The sequence below is a fragment of the Myodes glareolus genome, chromosome 9 (assembly GCF_982192425.1).
Source record: "Myodes glareolus chromosome 9, mMyoGla1.1, whole genome shotgun sequence".
In the NCBI taxonomy this organism is placed as follows: Eukaryota; Metazoa; Chordata; class Mammalia; order Rodentia; family Cricetidae; genus Myodes; species Myodes glareolus.
The window spans coordinates 93,243,518-93,269,533 of record NC_142034.1 but is presented as its reverse complement, the minus strand read 5'-3'; the positions used below and the strand labels follow the sequence as shown (position 1 = coordinate 93,269,533).

General features: G+C 44.6%; 1 protein-coding gene across 2 annotated transcripts in view; it reads left to right on the top strand.

Annotated features, from left to right (window-relative positions):
* The first annotated feature begins 1,755 nt into the window (after positions 1-1,755).
* The window catches only part of Nprl3 (NPR3 like, GATOR1 complex subunit), a 39,736-nt gene continuing 15,475 nt past the window's right edge, over positions 1,756-26,016 (top strand). The window contains exons 1-7 of one of the 2 annotated variants that reach the window (XM_048436061.3): positions 1,756-2,000; positions 8,408-8,477; positions 12,182-12,220; positions 15,629-15,758; positions 17,367-17,441; positions 21,286-21,439; positions 23,847-23,928. In XM_048436061.3, the coding sequence (XP_048292018.2) occupies positions 1,883-2,000; positions 8,408-8,477; positions 12,182-12,220; positions 15,629-15,758; positions 17,367-17,441; positions 21,286-21,439; positions 23,847-23,928 (668 nt within the window). In that variant the 5' untranslated portion in view covers positions 1,756-1,882. The remainder of the gene's footprint in view (positions 2,001-8,407; positions 8,478-12,181; positions 12,221-15,628; positions 15,759-17,366; positions 17,442-21,285; positions 21,440-23,846; positions 23,929-26,016) is intronic. The other variant, XM_048436063.3, reaches the window with a different exon arrangement.

Here is a 26,016-nt window from a genome sequence, read left to right as displayed (position 1 = left end):
GCTTAAATTTGAAATGAGGGATCATTGGCCATTCTTCCAGAAGACCCAGGTTCAATTCCCAGCACCCACATGACAGCTCACAACTGTCTGTAATTCAAGTTCCATTGGTTCCAACTCCCTCACACAGACATGCAAACCAAAGACCAATGCACATTAAAAAAAAATGAGGACTCAGTTCTATGGGACTTAACACAGCAGAGTCTGAGGCCATGCCCTGCAGAACGTAGGCTGACCCTGGTGCTTCACTGAACAGTTTCCAATCCTACTCCTGGTGAGAGAACCGGGGTCCACAGTGGTGTTCATGGATCAACAGACCACAGTGTGACCATAGTTCTGATTTCTGTAATAGCAGATGGGGTTTCTTAGCAATGATGTAGACAGCTGGGGGGGGGGGGGGGGAGCTGAGATGATGAACCTTGAGATGACGCACCTGAGGTGGTCCTGGGCTCTCCTCTTCCTGCTGTTAGTACTGGGTGAGGACACCTGGGAGGGAAGTACACCAGACCGCTGTAGAATGGGATCTGGTCCTTTCCCTGCGCTCAGCGTCAGTTGTTTCCACCGCTATTTTAGAATTAGTGGTGGTAGAAAAGATTGAGCCCCGGGCTTGGTGTGTGACGGCCACGTGCTAACCACTAAGCAACATCTGCAGCCTTCTCTGTCCTCGAGAAGGTTTCACTGAGTTGCCCAGGCTGGCTTCAACTTTCCCCCTGTGTTGATCTCCCTTGTAGCTAGAAACACAGACCTCCACCACTAAGCCTGGCTGTCACTAGTAATTACATAGAAGAGAATACTGCAAACGCTCCTGTGAAAGTTGCTGGCAAACAGCGGGTCCTAAGGTAGTAACAGTGGAAACCTTGGGCTCCTTCATTTAGGCCCTTCCTATCCCAGAGATGACCATTGGAGTCCCAAGGCCCTGGCAAATGGAGGAAAGCCTGGACCACAGCCCTTCCTTGCCCAAGCGCCTGGACACCTAGTCACTCTTGCTGTCTTGGTGGGAAGGTCCCACGGACGTCTTTTAACCATCCCCAGGAGCTCAGTCCCAATTCCCATCTGCCTCCCTCTCAACCTCACTGCCCCTTCCTACTCCTGACTCCTAACTTCCATTCTGGCAAATAATCAAATGATATCTTCTCTCTGAGTAATAGTTGAAAAAAAATGTAATAAGACTACTTTTTGTCTTAATAAATTTTAGGAAACAAATAAAATAAATGAATGCATCTTTGTTATGTGATACCCAGACTGGTATGAGCCCGACCTCTCTCTCTCTATATATATATATATTTATATATATATAAATATGTAATTTGTATGTATGTGTTTGTTTGGTTTGGTTTTTCTTTTTTTTTAATTTTATGATTTATTTATCTTTTTTTTTATTTTATGTGCATTGGTGTGAAGGTGTCAGGTCCCCTGAAACTGGATTTTCAGACAGTTGTGAGCTGCCATGTGGGTGCTGGGAATTGAACCTGGGTCCTCTGGAAGAGCAGTCAATGCTCTTAACCGCTGAGCCATTTCTCCAGCCCCTGGTTTGGTTTTTCGAGACAGTTTCTCTGCATAGCCCCGGTTCTTTCTCATACTTTTAAGTTTATACACTCTCGTCAAATCAAGCGTATAAACTACAGACACTTCTTCGGAGAGCCCCAGCAGCTTAGAGAAGGCATCGCGCCTGCGCTTCCGGCCGTCCACGCCTGCGCAGAGGTCCTGACTGCCGGCACTCTCCGGCTCTTTTCCCAGGCACCGGGCAAGTCTCGCGAGAGTGAGGACACGCGCGTTTGGGTCCCGGCTGTGGCGCCGGCTTCCTCCGTGTCGGTGCGGGGCTGGTGCCTGGCTCCGGCTCCTACCCTCAGTGTTCCCCTCAGACCCCCGCCCCGGCCCCCGCAGCATGGGGGACAACACCAGCCCCATCAGCGTGATCCTGGTGAGCTCGGGCAGCAGGGGCAATAAACTGCTCTTCAGGTACCCCTTCCAGAGGAGCCAGGAGCACCCCGCGTCCCAGACAAGTAAGTGGCGCCCGGCGGCCACCCCCCCTTGCCCGGCAGGGCACAGTGCCGAGGAGGAGGAGAAGGAGGAAAAGGGCCACTGCACGACTCCGGAGTCTCCAGCCTATGAAACAGTTTATAAATACGTAAGAATTGCAGGCTCTAGAAGTGGTGCACACGTGTAATCCCAGCTCTCAGGAGGCCGAGACGGAGTATTGCCATGAGTTCAAGGCCAACCATTTCTCCGAATAGAAACAAAGACACCAGATTTTACCCACAAACACGAATTTATTAATTATTTTATAATAAGTAATATAAATATAAAAAATATAAATCACTGTAAGGTCTGAAGTTGCCCTTGAACTCTGCTCCTTACCTGCTGCGGGGACAACCGCTCACTGTTTTGATAATCATTCCCCCTGCACATAAACTCCAAAGGTGGATCCACCGAATAATGAAATACTGCGTCACCCCCCCCCCACGCCGAAACCCCCAGCATCGCAGGACGCTCGTATTTGTGCGTCCTCTGCCTTGAATCCGCTTCCATCTATCGAACACATCCTTAGTGGTAGTGCACCTCAGTATGACAATGTAGGCTTCCTCTGTGGGTGAATGTTATTCTTAAAACTTGGTAATATGATACAAAGTTGTTAAACTACAACAGCAAAGTTGGTATCATGCTCTCAGGACCCCCTCCCATAGCCCCTAAAGGGGGTACCGCCTTTACCATTCTCCAGAACCTTCTGGGAAACAAGCATAAGCACACATTTTATACTAAGTAGAAGTGAAAATACACTGTTCATTTTTATTTGTACTTTGTATATTGAACACAGGATCAACCTTTGTAGAGGCCTTGTTCTTTTAATGACTGCAGCGGAGTCCTTGAGATGAGCATTCTATGAATTGTTCATCTGGTCCTCCGTTACAGTTTTTACAGTCTTTTGGGGCTGGGCAGGTGGTTCAGTGGGTAAGAACACTTGCTCTCCAAGAATGAGGATGTCACTTTGAACCCCCAGGATCTATATAAAAAGCCTGGCATGGCTGTGGTGCCTGTAATGTCATCATTGAGTGATAGACATGGGTTGATCCCGAGAGCTCTCTGGCCAGCCAGACTCTCCTGAAGTGTCATGTTCTGGTTCAGTGAGAGACCCCATCTCAAGACAGTAAGATGCCAGTAAAGGAAGACACTTCACAGTTTGTTCTGGCCTCCGCCTGTGCTTTTAGGTTACATACCATGCCCAACACCACCACCATCATCAACAAAGCCCCCACAAACTGTGCATGTCCTTTCTGGATGTTATTCTTTTGTAGAATATCTGTGTGAACAAGTCATGAGTCACATGGTTGAGTCTGAGGGCTAATGGCCATGCCCTAACCAGGTTCACTTTCAGTCTCTTAGTCAGGGGCATCTGATAGTGTTGGTTTTGGTTTGGTTTTTCGAGATGGGATTTCTCTGTTTAGCTCTGACTGTCCTGGAACTCACTCTATAGATCAGGTTGGCCTCAAACTCAGAGATCCTCCTGCCTCTGTCTGATGAGTCCTGGGATTAAAGGCGTGCACCACCACTGTCTTCCTGTATCTGATAGTTTTATTGTGCATTTGTCTTAATTGAGAACAAGCATGTTTTCCTGTTTTCAGAGCCATTTGAATTTACTTTTCAGAGAATTCATATCCTGTGCCTGATTTCCTCTCGAATACTTAAGTTTTTCCTTATGGATTCGAGTTATTTATATATTTGAGTTAAACAGTAAAAATGTTGCTGGGCTGTAGTGGCGCACGCCTTTAATTCCAGCACTCGGGAGGCAGAGGCAGGCGGAGCTCCATGAGTTTGAGACCAGCCTGGTCTACAGAATGAGTTCCAGAACATCCAGGGCTACACAGAGAAACCTTGTCTTGAAAAACCAAACAAAGCAAAGTAAGAGTTTTGTGTCAGGAGTGGTGGTGCATGCTGTCAATTTCAGCGCTGGAGATGCAGAGATGAGCACATATCTCTGAGTCCCAGGCCAGCCTGGTCTATAGTGAGGTTCTGATTAGTCAGAGCTACAAGGTAAGATCCTGTCTCAGAAACACAAAAAAGTTTTTTTTTTTAATCACAGTAAGTAGCTAGTTTACTTTTTCTGTGTAGTTTTCCAGAATTTTGATTTTTACGTAGTCAGGTTTTCAATCTAGTCCCTTGTGGTTTCTGAGTTTTGCTATCTCTAAGGCCTTCTGCTCTGCTAGAGGAGGATGGTGTCAGTTTGCTTCGTGTCAGGGCTTAACTCTGTATTCCAGGCTGGCTTGGAATTTACAGTTTAGAATAGACTACTCTTAAGCTGGTGACACCCTTTCTCTCTGGTTCTGGGGTGCTAGGATTGCAAGTGAGCCTTTCAAGATTATTATTATTATTTTGATTTTTTTGAGACAGGGTTTTGGAGCCTATCCTGGAGCTAGCTCTTGTAGACCAGGCTGGCCTCGAACTCACAGAGATCCACCTGCCTCTGCCTCCCAAGTGCTGGGATTGTGTGCGATCCCACCGCCCTGCATGCATTTCAAGATTATTAACAAGAGAAAGCTCTCCTGATTTTTTTCTTTAGGACATTTATTGTCTTGGTTTAAAATAAGTTCATTTCCTTACTTAAGATAGGGTCCTGCTGTGTATCCCTGGCTGTCTGAAGTTAGACCAGACTGGTCTGGAATTTATAGAGATCCTCCTATTTCTGCCTCCTGAGTGCCGGGATTAAAGGTGTGAACCACCTCTCTTGGTCTTAAAATTTATCTATCTTGATCTAAGGTTGAGGCTCCTAAGAGCTATTATAGTTTGGGCACTTGCTGAGAGTTAAGTGTATGCTGCTTGCTTGTCTCTGGAGCCCTATGGAAGGGAAACGGAGACAGGCCAGGATGTAGCCATATGGTTGCTGGATTTCCTTGGATGTTGGCCCTCAAAAACCAACATAATTCAATTTTCCATATGGCTGTATCATCTTATTGAGTAATTCACCTTCTCTACCATACACTAAATTCCAGTATTTATTTATTTTTATTTTATTCTTTGATACAAAGTCTCATGTAACTGAGGATGACCTCCATGCATCCAAGGCTGCTCTCCAGCTCTCACCTCCGGAGTGCTGTGATTACAGGCGTGTACCATAACTTGCTTTCATGAGGTCCTGGAGATTGAACCTAGGGCTTCGTACATGCTAAACAAGTACTGTACCAACTGACTACATTCCTAGCCCCTTTCTTCTCACTTTAATGGCCTATTTACTTGTGAGTCTCTCACCGTTTTGTTTTCTGTTTACTTCAGATACTGCCTTTTTCGCTTCAGTGTTATCCTGGGAAATTTGGACTATTTTTCACCAGAAGCTTTAGTATCAGTTGTGTTAGGCTCTACTTTCAAACAGTTGGTGTTTTGTTGGAGGTGGAAGTAGAGTCAGCTTTCTTTTCCCCTAGTTTTTAGAACTAGAACATTATTATATGACAGTTGAAATTCTCAGTGTGAGACAGATGCTGCCATACCCACTTCTTGGATTCAGATGTTGCTCCTTCACAAAATTCAATCCTGAATTTGCAGTAGATACTTTGTATTTTTTTTGAGACAGGGACTTCCTCCTGGCCCAGAAGCACTATATACATCATGCTGGCCTCAAATTAAGAGAGATATGCCTACCTCTGCCTTCCAAGTGGTGGAATAAAGGCACAAGCCACCATGCCTGGCTGCTTCGTTTGCCCAGTACTGGCTGGCTATATTTTGTCTCTTAGTCTTGGCACTTTAGTAGACTTTCACTTGTGCTTGGTAGGGTAGGCATGTTTGCCACAGGCTAACTTCTTGAGGTGGTAGGCCTCAGAAGGCAGCACAATGTCTGTGTAACAATGTTTGCAAACATTGAAAGTTCTTTCAACCTCTTGCTTCTGCCTCTGAGATCAAAGAGCAGAAGTAGCTTTTTGAAATGATCTAATCAATAGGGGAGAAAAAAACCCTTTCTGTTGAATATTCCCATTCAATAAAATGGCATATTTTCTATTCTTTCAGCCTATTTTTCTTTCAGTGGTGACATGGAACCCAGGGCCTTGTAAGTCTTCCAACACCGAACTGCATCCTAACTATTCTGTTCATTCTTCTCTCCCTTACTAATATTTTGATATTTTTTCCTTGATGACTCTCTTTAGAGTCTCTCTCTCTCTCTCTCTCTCTCTCTCTCTCTCTCTCTCTTTCTCTCTCTCTCTCGGCTCAGAGATCTGCCTACCTCTGCCTCCTGAATGCTGGGATTAAAGATATTCACTGCCACCACCCTGCTCTATTTATTTATTTTTATTTTATGTGCCTGGGCTTTTTGCTTGCATGTGTGTTTATGTACCACATGTGTGCAGTGCTCATGTAGGCCAGAGAGTTCATCACCTAGAACTGGAGTTACAGACAGTTGTGAGCCACTTTATAGGTGCTCAGAATCTAAGATAAGTCCTAAGCAGTCAGTACTCTTAACAGCTAAACCATTTCTTCAGCCTCTATTTGTTGTTTTTATTATTTTCATTTTTGAGACAGTGCCTCTCTATATTTTGGTTGGCCTAGAACTCACCGTGTAGATCAGATTGACTTCAGACACATATAGATCTTTCTGCCTCTGCCTCTGCCTCCTAAAAATTGAGATCAAAGAAGGGCATATTCAAGCCAGACGTGGTGGCACACGCCTTTAGTCCCAGGATTTAGGAGGCAGAGGCAGGTGAGGTGAATCTCTGTGAGTTTGAGGCCAGCCTGGTCTACAGAGTGAGTTCCAGGACAGCCAGAGCTGTTTCACAGAGAAACCCTGTTTCAAAAAATACCAAAACAAACAAACAAAAAATCAGCCAGACAAACAAACAAAAAAACTTTGGCCAGGTATGGTGGTGCATGCCTTTAATCCCAGCACTTGGGAGGCAGAAACTAGTGGATTTCAGTGAGTTTGAGGTCTGCCTGGTCTGTAAAAGCAAATTCCAGGACAGCCAGAGTTGTTACATAGAGAAACCCTATCTTGGAGAGAGAGAGAGAGAAAAGAAAGGCTCATCCCACCATGCCTGATTATTTTTTAATTTATATATAGTTATATGTATTTATATAAACGTGTGTGTGTGTGTGTATGTGCATGTGTGTTCATACTTTGGTATCTGTAGAGGCCAGAGGTTGACATTGGGATGTCTTTCCCAATCCCTTCTTAGTTTATTTTCTTAACAGGATCACACTGAATCTGGAGATTAATGTCTTGGCTTGATTGGAGCCCTGCAGTCCGCCTGCCTGCATCCCCAACACTAAGGCTATGGACACAGCTGCCATTTCATACTCGCATAACAGGCGCTGCCCACAGAGCTGTCTCCTTAGCCCCTGGGGTTAATTTTTGAGAGAGGATCTCACTGTGTAACAGCACTGGCTGTCCTGAACTTGCTCTGTATCCCAGGCTGGCCTCGAACTCAGAGATCTGCCTGTCTCTACCTCCCAAGTGCTGGTATTAAAGGCATGCGTCATCACCCCTGATTTATCATATGGGTTTTAAACCAAGTTTTTAAACCATAGTGTTCTAGTAAAGAATTATTTATGTGTATTGTATGAAGGCTTTGGTATGTGCTTTTAACAATTCTTTTCTCTTTCATATCTAATCACCATTTCACATTTAAGATGTTTAAATGTATATTCCCCATGCGTGTAATTATGTTTATATAAATTTTTATGTAAGAAAATTAAGGGCCATAGCTGGGCATGACGGCCCACATCTGTAATCCCAACACTGTAATATTCAACATTTAGAAGGTAGATTAGGAGTTCAAGTCCAGCCTCAGCTGTATAGAGATTGAGGCTGACCCTGGCTACATAGTGAGATCCTGACTCAGTCCCCTCCTCCAAAGAGTAGCAAAGCCATTTTCTCACATTGTCATAACTTCTTGGAAACCTTCTTACAATCTTTTCTGTTCTCCAGATAGGCCCTGGTCTCGTATGCTGATTAAGCGCTATCACTGAGCTACATGCATCCTTAATCCCTGAACGTTTTTTTTTTTAATTATTATAATGCAAGTCTTGCCATTTAAACCACTTTAAGTACGTGATTTAAGTAGCATTAACTACATTCTTTCCATTGTGAGACTGTCACCATTATGTATTTTCAAAGGTTTTATCATTTAAAGTGAAGTTCTGTAATGATAAGTAATAATTCATTTTCCCTTGTTCCCAGCCCTTGCTAATGTCCAGTTGCCTTTGTATCCCTGTGAATTTGCTTATTATAGAGTTTTCATATTAAGTAATGTTTGACATTGTGTATCAGACTTATTTCATTCAACCTACTATTTTCAGGATGTATGAGTTTGTTCCTCTTTGTAGCTGAATAATAATTGTGTAGACAGTGGAAGCCATGGGTTTTAATAGCCCCACAATCCTGTGTGTGGAGAGATCCTACTTTCTTAGCCATTCTTCTTTTGCCCTCATTCAGATAAACCACGCAGCAGATACGCTGTCAACAATACGGCTGAACATGTTGATGACCAGGATGGTGACTCCAGGTAAGGGCTCACCAGTCATTCTGGGCAGCAGGCCTGGCCAAATCTCCACCCTTCTGTTGACCCAGATGTTTGTCCCTCTGAGAAATCTGTGCCCTTCTCCTCCATGTAGTGAGTGCTTTTAGGTAGTGCAGAGCTGGTTGTACTGCCAGTCCCTGACTTGCTCAGAAATTTCAGCCCAGTAGCAGCTGTGGCCAGTGTGGTTAGTAAAGGAGTCAGGATGGACGAGGCATGTCCACGGGATACATTATTTCCAATGAGAGGCTCTTAGAGGAAGACAGATCCCTTCGCTGTCCTCAGCCTGATTCCTTAGCCCGTGCCTACTCAGATGCTGGTGCTGGGGACAGTGCAGCCTGGGCACATTCTTTCTCAGGTGACAGTGGCAGCTGGGGCTGCCATGACTGACACTCCTTCAGGCCTGGATGAAAGGCCAGTTCTTCCCTCTGTGTTCGCTCTTTCTCTGTGTTTAGGACTATCAGGTCTACATTGTGAGCAACCGCTTTGCCTTTCTTTTTTTAAAATTTATTTTATTAAAGATGTTTTGCTTGCATGAATGTTTGTGTGACAGTGTCAAATCCCTCGGAACTGGAGATACTACAGTTGTGAGCAGCCATGTGGGTGCTGGGAATTGAACATGGATCCTCAGGAAGAGCAGACAGTGCTCTTAACCACCGAGTCATCTCTGCAGGCCCCTTCTGCTTTCTTAGGTGCATTTTAAAGGTTAGTAAGAGAGAACATAAGTCTAGGAAACAGAGATTGTGACTTACTTGCCCTGGATCCCCTGAAACATAGACAAGGCCTGTGGGGAAAAGTATAGGGCTTCCGCCGTCCCAGGAAAAGGTAGCTGAGAGTCCCACGCTGGGTCTTTGGGATGTAGTGAGTCAGTGCTGTTTCCTGTCAGATCTTTGAGGAAGCACCATATCTCCTGCTGTGATTGCAGCACCCAAAGTATGTGGGCTTTTGTTTCTTTGTTTTTATTTTATTTATTTCACTTTTAGTTTTTGTGGCAAGGTTTCACGCTGACCTCTGTGCAGCTGAGTATGATCTTGAACTTCTAATCTTCCTGTCCTCTCAAGTAGGGTGACAACTCACCTGGGGTGACAGGCATGTGATGCTATATTTAGTTTAATGTGGTTCTGGGGATCAAATTCAGGGCTTCATGCATGCTAGGCATGAACAACACAGGAACCATGTTGATCTATGAGCCATTTCCTCAGCTCCCCAAGTGTAGTTTGTATTCTCTCCTGTGCGCATGATGGGGGGGGGGGAGCAGGTTGAGGTGGCTGGAGATAGAAAATTGCTGGTCTTTTTAGAGGACATTTTTGATAGACAGGCCTATGGGATTTCCCTGCTTAAGGATGGTGGTTTGAAATAAATGTGTCACGGGCACACAGCTTTTGCTTCAGCTGACTGTGGTGGTACCTGCCTGCAATAATAGCACTTGGAAAGTGGATGCAGGGAGGATCAAGAATTTAAGGCCAGCCTCAAATCCTTAGTAAGTTTAGAGGCTACCCTGGCCTACATGAGACTGTCTCAAAACAACAAAACCAAACAAAACCCCTTTGCCCCTGCATACTGCATAGGTGTATCTTGTCTTTTACGTGTGCCACAGACTGCTGTGGAGCAGGACTGCCCTCACGGTCACCTCCCCCCATGGTCACTGGAGAGGAGACTTTCAACAGCCTCATTCGCTTTTATTTTTTTTCCTTTTTCTTTTTTTCCCCTGGGTTTTTCTTTTCTTTTTTTTTTTTTAATATTTATTATGTATACAATATTCTGCAGGCCAGAAGAAGGCACCTCATTACAGATGGTTGTGAGCCACCATGTGGTTGCTGGGATTTGAACTCAGGACCTTTGGAAGAGCAGGCAGTGCTCTTAACCACTGAGACATCTCTCCAGCCCCTCCCTGGGTTTTTCAAGACAGGGTGTCTCTGTGTAACCCTGACTGTCTTGTAATCTCTGTAGACCAGGCTGGTCTCGAACTCACAGAGATCCATCTGCCTCTGCTTCTGCCTCCAGAATACTGGCATCAAAGGACAGCATGCCACTATGCCTGGCTTTGAACAGTCTTTCATAGAGAAATTTCCTAGGGATGACAACCACATCTAATTCCTGCAAGTGAATTTCAGAGATTTACAAAGATGTTTTCTAGGGACTCATTTCAGTATTTAGCATGATTCAAAAGAAAACCTCGGGAGGAGAGGGCTTTTGTCTGAGTTCTTCAATGAACTTGAGAATTGCTTCATTTAGTAATTTTAACTTTATTGCATCTGCTGACCCTTGTCTCCAAGATTATAAAATGCAGATGAATTCCCCTTGGGGTCCAGTTCTCTGCCAGGCACTAGGCTCCCCCCCCCCCCCCCCCCCCCGCCAACTCCCTAGCTTCTTTTTGAAGCAGTGCTACAGCAAAGCGTTCTCTGTCAGCTTTCCAGGTGCAAACAGCCATTGGGGCTGTCTGCCCTTTGTAATCAAGGACCAGAACTGTGCTGTTCAGTCAGGATCATGGGCACTGGCCAGTGGGGCTGGATTCCCAACACTTCATAAACTGGGCATGATGGTGAGTTCCTGTAATCCCAGAATTTAAGAGGTGGAGGCAAGTGGATCAGAAGGTCAAGGTCATCCTGGACTTTATAGTGGATTTGAGGTTACTTTGGGATATGGGAGACCTTGTCTCAAAGCAAGTAAACAAAACCAATCAGTGAATAAATAAACAACTGTGAAATTAAAGAAAAATAAGAGAGTTCAGCTCCTAGTGTCTTGTCCCCTGTGCCATCTCCTGCCCCCACTTCAGGTATTCAGTGGCCAGCAAATTATAGATGCATGCTTGGAATGTATCCGTCGCTGTAAAAAGTTCTGTCGGATAGCCCATTGCGACTTGTTTAGCTGTAGACGATAAAGCTGAGTGAGGCTTGAACTGCTAGGATGCTGGGTGAAGTCTATTAGACATCACCCTCAGTGCTCGCTAATCTGATGAACTTAAGTTTGGAGCTGCTAGGGAAGGGCTCCTTTGATATCCATTTCTCTTACGTGGGTCTTTAGCCATCCAGCAAACTGAACTGGGAGCCACAATGGGTGATCTAGGTAGGCCCTTATGTAGCTTTCCATGGTTGCTTGGAACGCAGCATGTTCTAGAATAAAATGCTCTTCATAGGAAAATGAAATATTAAACTCCTAAAGACCAGGTCATATAGTACAAAACCCCCAGTTTTCTGACAAAAGCATGCTTGATTCTACTGTGACCTCCTTGCCAGCTGGGGTAGAGGCTCAGGGAGGTCAATATGCAGGTGTCCACAGTGTTTCAGGAACTGGGGCTGGACCATACTCATATGAGACCCCAGTTTGGAAGACTTTTTTTTCTGGGCATCTTATTTGGTCTTCTGGAAAGATCAGATACTTGTCCCCAGCTGTGGCACTAGGTTCTAGCCTGCTGATGTTTCCTGGATTCTGAACAGTGACTCTCATTCTCTCCTGGCCTATATTTGTTTGTGAGAATTTGAGCTTTAGTGAGAAAAATTCCTTGGTAAGTGTTCATCTGGGGTATGTATGTCTTTCTCATCCGGTAAGTCGCTTAATTCAGCTAATACTTTGTAATGGTGCTTCTGCTAGACTTTAGTACTGTTTTTATAAAACAACCTTGTAACATAACTTTTGGTGGTTTTGAAGAAACAATGTTTTGTTTGGTCTTGATGGTCCTGTTCCCATTTCAGCAAGCCATGTCCTCCAACCGATGAGCAATTGGTTGCAGGGTAAGACCAAGATCTCTCCTCCCTTTTTCTGTCTTGATTCCGGCTGCCTTCTCTTCTTGTAATTGTGCTTACTGCCTAATTTCTCCCAATGTTGAAGAATGACTAACGAGGTGCATAGGCCCTAGCTTGGACCCTCTCTGCCTCTCAAAAGCCCAGATTTTCCCACAGCCTCCTCCCTTTCCCCACCCAGAATTATTTAGCTATTTCATATCTCCTGAGAACCTAAAGCATGGTTGGCTGGCACCAGAGAGACTTCTTGACCAGGTGTACTGTGCAAACCTCCTCCCCAAATAGTAGCCCTGTGGTGTTGGGCCAACAGGTGTGGATTTCTCATCTCCCTGTTCTGCCACAGCAAGGGGCCATGATCATTGCTTCTTGTCTTTGATTTTGAGAGGGAGAGGAAGGGAGGGAGAGAGACAGATAGACACACATACTATTAATAGCATTTGAGTATTTTGAGTGTTTAGTTAGATACTCAGGATTAGATGAAACTAAGTAGTGACAAAAACGTCCCCATGAAGGTGATATGGAGCTTTTGCAGGCTACACACTGTGCTGCCCCCCTAACAGGGCGTCTTGTGTGGGCTGTGGATGCACATACAGTATATGTGAGTTTCCATCAGTAGGTGGGTTGAGAGGCTGAAGAGATGGTTCAGTGGTTAAGAACACTTGCTTTTAAGAGGACCTGGATTCAATCCCCAGCACCCATAGCAGCTCACAACTATCTGTAACTTCAGTTTCAGGGGATCCAGTACTTCTTCTGGCCTCTATAGGCCTCAGGTACACACTTGGTCACATACATACATGCAGGAAGAAACATTCATATACATTTTTTTTTAAAAAAAAAGAGGCAATTTGAGGACATAGAGTTGAATCCTTTCTAGTCTTTCTCCCTCTCTGTTTTTGGGTAACCCTATTCCAGAATGATTTATTAAAAACAGAATCCTGGCCTGCTTTTTAACTGGACTGTCGTGTCTTCCTAAATATGCTTTTCTTAGATGTTCAAGTTAGAAATCTTTAGTTTTTGTAGCAACTATTTTATTGTCTTATATTACATTTACTGTGTTTTCATCAAAAGGATTTTTGTAAATTTTGGAAACAGTAGACCTTGTCCCTCGTAATTTGCTGTGTAAGTTATACCCCTTTCCTGGCCTCCTGGCTTTATCTTTGTGCACATTATGTCATCAAACATTATGTGAATTCCACAGCCAAGCAGGTGAATTTTCATCATAAATGTGTAATGTTAATAGGTAGCATGCTGCTCAGACCTGCTCAGATGAACAGAATGGCCAGCTACGCAGGAACTTCTATGATAGCCCTAAAGGCATTGTGGTTTAACTTAACCACACACATCTCTGTGCCTCTTACTGGGGGAAGATTTGATTTTGTTCCTTCAAGGGCTTATTTGGATTTTGGTATTTATGAATGGAAGCCGGGATACCACTGCTCCCTCTGGGAATCCATGGCCAGAGCTAAGGAATGTCTGTGGCTCTTCATGACAGCAGGGGTTTTTAGTGGAGATTTTTGACTGTCAAGGAAGTTTTGTTGTGGAGTAGTTAAGGTCATTTTCCCATCTGCTACTTTTGTGTACTAAGTCATTGGATGGTAGAATGTTGGGTGCTGCTTGTTTAGATGTGATGTGAAATGTTGGCTGGATCAGAGCCAAAGTGTTTGAATATCCTGATGTGTCCTTCAGACAGATGGAATAGTGCAGAGAGAGCTATGTAGACTTTGAAGAAACTTATAATGCCCTGGTCTGAGATGCTGGAGTCTTCCATATCTGTTTAATCACCCTAGCCATTAATGTTCCAGAAAAGCAGGACCTAAGGACTTGGCTGTGGGTCCTACAGGTTCCAGAATGTCAATGTTAAAGACTGGTGCTAAAAGGTTTGACCAAACCCTCATTGCAAAGGGCAGGGAAGCCCTTTCTGACCAACTGTCTGTGTCTGGTGTATTTGGGGGCCCAGAAGCCCTGTAGCAGCTGGAGGATCCTGCTCATTCTGCAGGGAGCCAGTGCAAGCCCTCCAGGCCACAGCAGCCTGAACTTTTTTTTTTTTTTTTTTTTTTTTTTTTTTTTTTTTTTTTTTTTTTTTTTGCTGGCATGGGTAGAAGTGGGAGAAATGCACAGCTGCTTGTCCTACATGTTGACCATGGCCAGGCTTCTGTTCCGTATTGCCTCCAGGTCACTCCTCTTATGGCCTTGCTCTGTGTAGGGTGGCCAGGAATGAGTGCCCCTCCTAGATACTTTCTATCTCAGCGTCAGTTGCTGCTTTGGAATTGAGCCACATCCGCTGCTTAAAGCTGACCTTCCTTTTCCATCTTGCAATGGAGGAGTTGTGATGTCAGTCTGTCTCCCTTCCTACAACTGAGAATGTCTCTAGAAGAAACAAGACTAAGGTCCCACAGTGGAATGTCTATCCCAGATAGATTCTTTCAGGACTGGAAGAGTCTCCCTGCCCAGGGTAGACTATGGTCCTGATAGTGCTAGAGCTGTCTTTCCCAAACTACCCTCCCTAGATATTAGAAAGCGTTCCTTAGTAGATAGGTGAGCATAGGTGCTCTCTCTCCTCAGGGCCAGATCAGAAACAGTGCTCGTGTGTCTACAGTGGAGGCCCTCAGTCTCTGGTCTCGGAGATAAGAGGCAACACCGGGCCCCAGTGCTCTCCTCCCTTCAGGCAGCTCACTTATCCAGATCCCCCAGACATGGAGGACTAGGTTTGCCAGCAGGGGGACAGATGTACAGATGCATATTGGAAGGGGTGAGCTCTCACACCCCAGCCATTCCCACTTCCCCATGACACTTGTTTCTGTGTATCCCATGTTCCTGTAACACAGTGTGTCTGCATGCCTTGTGCCACATTCCCTCAATAAGAACTGAGAAGTTTAAGTATTCAGGATAAGGGAAGGGCTGAGCAGCTATTCTAAAAGGGATGTAGTTAGCATACTGCATGCATCTTTGAGCTCTGTCCCCTGGTCCTTTTTGTGGCCCTGTTATGGATGGTTTGGGGTCACGGAGATTGAGAAGTACAGTTCCACAAACCAAAGTACAGTAAGGAGAAGCCCTTCTGCCTGTGAGCCTCAATGAGTGGCTCCTGAGGGCAGTGCCAGCCCCAGCCGATCTTTTAAATGCAAACCACAGCTATTTCTCTTCTAATTTCATACAGCATGCAATAAATGACAGCATGTGCCTTCAGCCTGTGCTTCTCCTGCCTTCCACCTGGAATTCTGGTGACTTCACATCCCTAACCTTGGGATTGCTGCAAGAGAGCCACTGATAGAAACGCCGCCCACTGGGGACAATGTAGCTCCACAGAACTGTCATTTCCTGAGCTACTCCCCCTTTTGGGTACCTGGGCATGGCGCTGTGATTTTCATTAATGCATCTCCATCTACCTTTTTAAATTTTAAGGTTCTCGGATGTTATTCTGGCAACAATTTTGGCAACCAAGTCTGAAATGTGTGGCCAAAAATTTGAACTGAAGATTGATAACGTACGGTTTGTTGGGCACCCGACACTGCTGCAGCATGGTCTGGGGCAGGTATGGCCCTCCTCAACAGGTAGGGTCTTTCTAGGGTGGGTGGGGCTGGCTTCTGGCTCTGAGCGTCAGGACTGTGCTGACATCGGTGCTGGTGAATGTGCCCTTGGGGCAGCAGACCTGATCAGCTGCTTGCCATGAATTGTGTACTTTGTAGGTCCTGGGAATCTTGCCCTGTCTATAGTCCCTGCCACTATCTTTTTTTTTTTTTTTCTTTTTTTTCCATTTAGTGATGAATGGAACTCAGGCCTTTTGATGTGCTGTGCGGTTGTTGGCCCACTGGGCTCCATCCCTAGCTCTCTGTCACTAGCCTTTGCTGGCTACATTCTGTGCCACCTCTGTGGTCTTTCCTCATGTATAGGGAGGGTATTTGCATCCAGAAAAGGCAGTAGAATGAGTTAACTAACAATTGTCTAATTCCTGCACCTTCTAAAAAATTGGTGCAAGCACTTCTACTAAACAATATTTTAATAGCCAACATATTTTAGTATGTATTGTTGTTCTAACCTTTTTATATTTGTTTTCTGATAGTTGAGTATTTGGGTACTGAGGAATGTTAGCAAGGTGGAATGTGCTATTACCCAAAGGAGCCTGTCCACTAGAGCTAGTCAACTCTGCATACAGGCAGGATCCATAACAGCATCACCTAGATTCAGAAGGTTTCGGTATGCCGTACTATACAGGAATTGTATAAAGGACTGTGCTGTGACTTGCAAGCTTTATCAATGTGAGGAGCTTCTGAGGGCAATTGGAAGTGTCTTGCCCCTTTGATAATACCCTTCCTCCTTACAGCGGTATTTAATGACCAGGCTTGGGTTCCTGTCTATGGGTGAGGAGAGTTGATGGTCACTTCCTATAGAATTGCAGTGACTGGCAGGGATGGGTACGGTTCCTGGATGTTATAGGAAGAGTTCTAACTCCCTCTCTAGGCAGCACTTGTAATTCGGCTCGAAGAGCTCAGAGTGGTACCTTTGGATGCTTTGGTGTTTGTGACTGGAACTGCCTGGATGCCAGAATTGGAAGAGAGAGCGACTTGGTTCTGTAGCAAGACTGGCTGCCCGCTTTCATCAGGGCTGCTGAGCACTGTCCTATCTCTAAATGTCCTTAGTACTTGCCATGGCAACAGAGGCATGGTTCTGGGTTCTCCATCCACTTACATCTCTTTCTGTCCTGTCTCTTTTGGGCATTGTCAGTTGATTCCTTCAGTCATGGAACTCACAGTCCCAGCCATTCTGCTCCTTCCACACATGAAATTCATCGGCTTGTATGGATGACAACTTGTATGTATGTTTGAGCAAAAGCACTAACACCTTCCCAAAGACCCTGGGGATGCTTTTCTCTCATTTTACCGTGCCTGGAGTCTTTCTCCATGCATGAAGTAGAAAGATCTAACAACTTTCTGAGAAAGTTAAAGCCGTCTGCTGGCTGTAGTGTCTCACCCCTCCAGTTCCAGTATAGAGAGCCTGAGGTAGAATCACTGTGAGTTCAAGACCAGCTTGGATCCATAGTAATTCTAGGTCACCCTGCAGTTCATAGAGATAGCCTGTCACAAACAGATAGACAGACTAGATGTTGTGTCTTTTGATTTATTAGAATTATGCTCTTTTACAGGTCTCCAAAACAGACCCATCTCCAAAGCGGGAAGCACCCACCATGATTCTTTTTAATGTGGTGTTTGCACTGAGGGTGAGTGTTTGCATGAGTGCTTAGATCAGGAAGGGGACCTGAGGGAGAAGAGCCAGTTTCCAGTGAGTTTTCATTGGCCCAAAGCTCAGACCATGGCCATGGCACTTACCCTTTTGGTGTGCAGGTGGAGCATAGCTCATTGTGTTTCCTTCCTCTTCCTCTTTGAACATTTTTGTAAAATACATACCTACAACAAAATTTACTTTATTAACAGTAGTGATGAAACCCAGGGACTCATGCATGTTGGACAAAGAACTCTGTTACTAAGCTACATCTCTAGTCCTGAATGTTTCCCATTTTAAAGTTTATGCTGGGGATTGTAGAGAAAGCTCAGCAGTCAAGAGCACTGACTGCTCTTCCAGAGGACCCGGGTTCAATTCCCAGCAACCATATAGCAGCTCACAATTGTCTGTAACTACAGTTCCAGGAGATCAACACTCTCACACAGACAAAACATTGCACATAAAACAAAATTAAATAAGTTTAACAAACAAACAAAAAAAGGTATATGGTGGCACACACTAGCATTTGAGAAGCTAATGCAGGAGAATTGCTACAGATTTGAGGCCAGCCTATGCCACAGAATGAGATCTGTCTGAAAAAGACAGATGAGCACTCAACTAGAGCAGGCAGTGCATTTCTATAGCCCCAGCACCTGGGGAGCTGAAGTAGGACAAGTAGGAATTCAAGGTCACAGGGAGCGTGAGACCAGTGTGGGCTAATGAAACCCTGTTTTAGTGCCCTATTACCGTCAAAAAAAAAAAAATAGACAATTTATGTCAGGCATGACTGCACATGTCTTCGACTATATAGTAAGATCCTGACCTAGAACATCAAATAATAAATAAAATAAAATAATTTAATTATACCTAATACATTTATAATATAATGTCACTATCATTCATCTTGTTTATCACTGCTATCTAGATTCATATTTTATCCCTCTTAACAGGAAACTCATGAGGAGTCCAATAGCAGTTTTTAATGCCTCTGTATCTTAAAGCAAGTCCTAGGCCTCATGTCCATTCTTTTGTTTTAGATTTATTTGTATATGTGCATGAGTAACTGGGTGTCTGTCCAAAGCCAGAAGAGGAGTCAGTTCCCTTGGAGCTGAAGTTACAAGCAGTTGTGAGCCACTTGATGTGTGCTAGGAACAGAACTCAGGACCTTTGGAGGAGCATCAGGTGCTCTTAACTATTGAGCCATCTTTCTGCTCTGCCTCTCCCACCCCCCATTTTTATTTTAAGACAGGGTTTCTCTCTGTATCCCTGCTGTTTTAGAACTCCCTCTATAGACCAGGCTAGCCTTAAACTCAGAGATCTGCCTGCCTCTGCCTCCTGAGTCCTGGGATTAAAGGTATGTACCACCATGCCTACCTTTTGTTTCGTTTTTAGACTTGGTCTTATAGATCTCAGGCTGGCCATGAACTCTTATGTATCCGAGGATGATCTAGAACTCCTGATGCTTCTGCTAGGATTACAGGCATGTGCTTCATGTCTGTTGTATGTCCATTCATTATTCCTTTACAAGACTTATCTATGTAATGTTTTTTTTTTTTGTTTGTTTGTTTTTTGAGACAGGGTTTCATTGTAGAGCTTGTCCAGGAACTCACTCTGTAAACCAGGCTGCCCTTGAACTCACAGAGATCCACCTGTCTCTGCCTCCTAAGTGCTGGGATTAAAGGCTAAAGTAATGGTTCTTATTTTATGCCGTAATACACTTTTCAATTTGATAAGAATTCACCACAGCGAGTTGGTATTAACTAGTACCTGGTCTATTAAAAATTTCTGATTGAGAACATAGTTTTCCAGTTGGCCTGAGTGAGCCATGATGCAGACTCCACTCAGTGTGAGTGGTATATCTTTCTCTTCTAGTCTTAGCTATCCTGCCCATTGTCCCATCACATTTTCCACATCCAGATTTGTCTCACTGAGTAAACTGTGAGACCTGCTTCCGGACTTTCTGCACCCTGCAGACTGGAAGTGACTATGGAGGTGTTTCATTTGGATACATGCTTTTGGCAGGAAGCCCCATGGATGATGACATAGTCACTTCAGTGCTGCTTCCTATTCTGTACTGTGAAAGTTCACTTTGTTTCTTTGTCTGAGAGGGTGTCATGTAGACTAGGCTGGCCTCAAACTTCATATGTAGACTTAAACTTGATCCTTCTACCTCTGTCACCCAACTAGCATTGTAGGAATAAGCTATCACACTTAGCTGCAAGAATGTACTTTATAAGCATTGCTATTAAAGTCTGGCATGTTCTGGGTGGCTACTTTCTCAGCATGTCCCTGTATAGCTTGGAGCTGAAGGCAGCTTGCTCAGTGTTAGCCTGTGCAAACAGGGCATACCAGATATCCCTTCAGTGCGTGGCACTGAGCCTTACATGGGTGGGGAGAGGGTAAGAACCACTTTGCACAAAGGTGAAATATGCACAGTTGGTCCCCAGCAGCTGATGTAGGGATGCTTTTGTGCCTCAGCTAGTGGCTCCTCTGGTGGAGGATTAAAACTCAACTGTGACTTCAGTCCTTCCTCAAAGGAGTATTCTGTGTCCAAGATTATTTTCTCCCTGCTTTTCTAGTGGAAATGTTTTTACTCAGACTCTCCTAAATATGTATTTTATTTTGAGGCAATTGCATATATCCTGTAAATCATCCTGTTTAGGACATGGTCAGGGGATGCCTTAGGTCTGCAGAGTCAGGGCAGACAGCCTGATTGCAAGCCTGCCCATAGTCTAGTTCTCTTTGTGAAGATGGGACTTACTGACAGTATGGAAAATATCTCCAGCTCCAGGTGAACAAAGTGTGGTCTGGGTAAGATTTTTGCTTAAAAGTAACAGGCACAGAGTCATCTGGAAAATACACAGGATGGGAAAACAGCATCAGGTGGCCTAATCAGTAATACCATTTGCCCCTCTCCCTTCTAACCCTGTACCCCAAAGTATTACTCAGCAGTCCTGGTGGCTTCTAGAAGCGCTGAGTCATGCTTGGCTCAGTTATCTGCTCCTTCAAGCATCTCTATAGACCCCACAGTGGCCTGCTCCACCCTTGGTCTGGGTGTGTACACCTGCTGGGTGACTGTGGTCTCTGATAGGTTTCAGAGGGGTGAGGGACACTTCTAACCTGAGAACCTTTTGCATGCTACTTTGACCTAGTCAGTGTGGATGCAAAATGGGGGGTGGGGAGGCAGGATGATTGGGCCTACTGGTATTTTGGTTAATTTAGGTCTTCTTTGCTAGGAAGAACTCACCCCTGACAGATATTTAGCAAACTGCATAATGCTTCTGTATTACATGTTCTGTAACAGTGTGGCCTGTTGTGAATGAATTCCTATATCCTGTAGGCCAGACATGTTCCTGAATGGTCAGTGCACGGCAATGATTACAGATACCTCCAAGATTTTGCTCAGGGCAGCCTCTGTTCTGAGTGCTGTATGTGTTTGACTAGCTTTCTCTGCTCAGTTGGGTGTCCTTTCTCAGATGAGGACCTGTGACCCAGACCACATAACAGGTGGGTGCCCTGAGCTGTCCCTTCTTTTCTATATAGACCTAGCATAGTGGGAATGTGTTCCCCATAGAGGATTCCCATAGAGTCATTACTGCAACCCTCTAGACAGTTGTTCCCGAGATATAAAAATAAGATGGGGTGTCAGCCAGCATTTGTGTAGGTAGGCTGTAGACATGCACAGGGAATTCTGGACGGTAATTACGATGAGGAGGAGCCTAGTGGAGGGAATGGAGAGGACCTTTTTCATGGTCTGCACTTTTGCTGTGCACATGTATAAGCTCCTTTTAAATTATATGTCTCTGTATACATATTTTGAGCATTTGGCCTCTCTCACGCAGGCCAACGCTGACCCATCAGTGATAAACTGTCTACATAACTTGTCTCGGCGCATTGCCACTGTCCTGCAGCATGAGGAGCGCCGCTGCCAGTACCTCACTCGAGAGGCCAAGCTGATCCTAGCACTTCAGGATGAGGTATCTGCTATGGCTGACGGTAAGTGTGGCTGCCTGGTGAGCATGGGTCTGTTCTGGCTGATGACTTCTCTTGGTGTCGTATCTCTAGAGGACCAATTGGTCACTATGCTTTGATTCGAGGCAATTGCAGATAGTGCTACTAATTGGCTCTCTAGTTTCAGGGACACTATTGAAGAGATCCTCTATGTAGAAAAGGAGGGCTTGCTGCCTGATTGCAGGTTTGAGCACATGCCAGTTCTCTTTGTGGACTAAGTACAGAGAATCTCTCTACCTCTCCCATACCACAACAGAATAGTCAGAAGCTAACCAAAGCTTTGACTTTTGGTGAGCTGGACCCTGGAGAGGAAGTCTTACAGCATCTGGTAAGCAGAAACTGGTCAGAGAAGTTACAGCTTCCTCACACTGAGCTGGTCATGACCAGGGGCACAGGAAGGCTCTTCCAGGTGTTTGCATATGGACCTACTTCCCTAAATGGATGGGTCTGAATTGATAGCTATAGGAAATACCCCACACACTGCTGTGTATCTCTGCCTGGCATTGGTTCTGCTAGACAAATTTGCCCTGGGTTGGGAAACTCAGGGAGGGGCTATTAAGATCATCCTGCTGGTAAAATGGGTGATTTCCATATTTTTGGCTGTTAAATTGAAGAAGAATCTAACTATATCCCCTAACCAATTATAAGAAATAGTCTTTGCTGATAGACATGGTAATGTTTGTTGGGCCCAAAAGATCAAACACAGGAGAGAAACTGGTAACAACCTTGGCCTCCTTTTGATAACGTTAGCAGCTATAGAAGAAAGAATGAAATCCACCTGCCTTTGCCTCCTGAGTGCTGGGATTAAAGGTGTGCACCACCACTGCCCAGCTAAAGTGGTGTATACCTTTAATACTAGCTCTTGGGAGACAAAGGCCAGTGGATCTCTGATTTCCAGGCCAGTCAGGGATAGAGAGACCCTGTCTGCAAAACAAAAAACACTTGTATTGTGGGCCTGAAAATAGTTATTGTGATTGTTTAGTATATGTGAGGCTCTGGGTTCCAGCCCCAGGACCCAAAACAAAATGACAACAAACACACACACACACACACACACACACACATATATATTTTAAGATTTATTGATTTATTCTATATAGTGTTTCTCCTGTATGTGTACCTGCAGGCCAGAAGAGGGTTCCAGATCTCATTATAGATGGTTGTGAGCCACCATGTGGTTGCTGGGAATTGAACTCAGGACCTCTGGAAGAACAGCCAGTGCTCTTAACTGCTCAGCCATCTCTCTAGCCCCCACTTATATTTTCTATTTTAGTTAATTATAATAGTTAATAATCCAGAAATTTTATTTCATCTTCTTCTTTGATGATACTTACCTTTAATTTTGGAGGCAGAGGCCGGTGGATCTCTGTGAATTCGAGGCCAGCCTGGTCTACATAGTGAGTCCCAGTCTAGCCAAGGCTACATGGTGAGACCCTGTCTCAGAAGGAAAGAAACAGACAAACTTACAAACAACAACAAAAATCTGTTAAAAAATTAAATGTTAAGGGGCTGGAGAGATGGCTCAGTGGTTAAGAGCATTGCCTGCTCTTCCAGAGGTCCTGAGTTCAATTCCCAGCAACCACATGGTGGCTCACAACCATCTGTAATGAGGTCTGGTGCCCTCTTCTGGCCTGCAGACATACACACAGACAGAATATTGTATACATAATAAATAAATAAATATTTAAAAAAAAATTAAATGTTAAAAAAAAACGCATTCACCAGGTGATGGTGGCACACACCTTTAATCCCAGCACTTGGGAGGCAGAGGCAGGTAGATCTCTGTGACTTCGAGGCCAGCCTGGTCTACTGAGTAAGTTTCAGGACAGCCAGGGCTACACAGAGAAACCCTGTCTCAAAATAACAACAACAACAACAAAAGAAAGATCTTATTGTACATATTTTTATTAGTGATTCATGAAGATTAATAACAGATATTTCAGTCATAAAAACAAATCTCACTAGCATACAGGAGTGGGAAGAGGAGTGGGGTATGGCATGGGAATACCGGTCACTGCAGCAGAAGGTGGGGTCTGATGATTCAAGAGACACTCCTTCCAAGTGAGGCTCCTGTGGCTACAAGGTTGTGTAGACTAGTGACAAATTTAAATGCAGACATTTCATACAGAAATAATTTCACAGGTCAATGTGAGTTTATTTTTATTTTACAGGGATCAGGGATACACTGATTTATTATTATTATTGTTATTATTATTACTGCAAGGGGTTTCTTGATGTTAGTTTAACATTGCTTTAGCATTACTTGTTAATGTTGAAATGTTGGATTTGTTTTAAAGATAGTTCCTGTTCTGGCCTGTGCGTGTTTATTTGCTTTGTAAAAACAAAAAACAACAAAAATCAGGTAAATCCTTACCTATTGTGATTCTTGTAGCAAATGAAGGTCCTCAGTCCCCGTTCCACCACATTCTGCCCAAGTGTAAGCTGGCTAGGGACCTCAAAGAAGCTTACGACAGGTAAGACAGGGTTATGCTTGTCTAATCTCCGCTTCCTGGGTCACCTTCCCCCATCCTCCAGAGCTGAAACATCCCACAGACAGTGCTGCCATAGGCTGGGTAATAGTCTGGCGTGTGTGTGCTGGAGCTCTGCTGAGGTAGGAACAAGGGATGTCAGGGAAGGGACAGCTGTGTGGCCACTCTTCAGGAAAGTCACCTTGGTGTCCACTTTTCAAACGGCAGCCCCTTTGTTGAGTGGTATGTACTTGGCAGGGACACACCACTCCCGACCCTTTTAAAACAGAGGATTGTGCAGAGTTATGCACAGAAGCCTGAAAAGTTTTTTTTTTTTTTTAACCATTAAACATTTTATTGAGCTTAACTTACTACCAAGTTCTTTGCCACCTATATCATTGAAGGCCACCTCTTCACACATGAGGAAATCAAGGTTCGGTGTTCAGTGGGTAAAACTGGAGTTGACTGTCATAATCTGGGCTCCAGGAGAGCTGGAGTTTGAGACACTGACTATATGGGGTCAGCAAGTATTGGGGACACGATGGAAACTTCATGTTGATTTGATTATATTGGTGGCCGAACACTCTATTAAAATGTAAACAAAATACTTAATTGTGTGTGTGTGAGTGATAGAGTCTCACTAAGTAGTCTAAGTTGGTTTGAGACTTCAGAACCTTCTGCTGGGATTACAGGTGTGTGACTCTAGTTTTTTCTGTTTTGTTTGTTAGACTGGGTTCTTTTATGTAGCCCTGACTGGCCTGGAACTAACTCATTTATGTAGACAAGGCTGGGCTACATGGCATCTAAAAAACAAAGTAAAAGGAAAACCAGGGACTTTAGATTTCTAAAGAAAAGAGTGGACGGGGATTGTGGTGGAAAGTTGGAAGGAAATGAGAGCTTACATAGTTTTGTCATCCACCAGGCACAGCTCAGGGCTTGATGCCTCCCAGCGCCACCTAGTGGACCAATTTGGAGGAACACAGGAATTTGAGCTTTTGGAATTTCTTACCAGAAAGGCTACTCAAGATTCTTCTAGCCAGATAACCTGTTTGTTAGTACTCAAGGTCTCACTCCTCCAGGTGAACTTCCACGCCAGCCAATCCTGGGTCTTAGAACCTGCCTTGGGGAGGCTGAGAGCAACACTTCTCTGGCAGGATGTGGCAGTTGTGACCACCCATCTGGTATTGGCACAGCTCTGTAATTGCCTAGTAGCCCTCTTGGCTTGATTTTCCCCAGCCTCATTTCACAAGGTTGGTCTCAAGGTCCTGTTCCCTCAGCAATGAAAAGGTATGGCTGACTGTACAGTAGCTGGGTAACTGTCTCCTGAAAGCAGGTTCCTGCCAGATTCCTGAGAAAGATCTTCTCAGAGAAGACCTAAAGGACAGGAAGTTGTGGGCTTAATTGATGTAGAGCTTTGAGAACATCTTTTCAACAGAATTGTTCTGGATTTACTATTTTAGCCAAAGCCAGGGTCCCTATGTGTCTGTGAATATAGAATGGAAGTAGGAACCTCTTAGGAGGTCATCCTGACTGTTCCAGTACCTGTCTCTTATGGAACTCCATGAGCCCCTGTGACCCCTGAGTTCCATTCCTCAATAGGACAGGAGTGTCCCTTCACTTTCTGTACATAACCCTTTGCCTAGCTCATCCACTGAGAGTTAAAGGAATATGTAATGGCAGGAGAAATGATGATATAAATCCCCTGGGGTATGAAGAAATGTTCTGTTGAGTAATTCTCTGAGTTGACGGACTGTGGTAGAGTCTGGGAGGCTCAGCTCTTGGGAATTCTGTCTTAGGCCTGGCCAGGCACTGCTGGCTGCTCAAGAGCAAGAGCAAGCCTGTGGATGCCTCTGAGTATTCTGAGAGCTATAATCTGTATTTCATAAGAGTGTACCTATACGTAAAGTTTTGTTTGACGTCTCAAGGACTTTTGAAGCCTACCCACGTCTCTTGGTTTGTGCAGCATCCTACCACATGTGCAGGAAGATTGACTGCTGCTGTGTGGGTCAGAGGACACAGCACACATGACAGAGTCTCAAAGTAGGAAGAGGATGAGCTGAGCTGAGTCAAAAGTGACCCTTTGGTTCTTAGCTA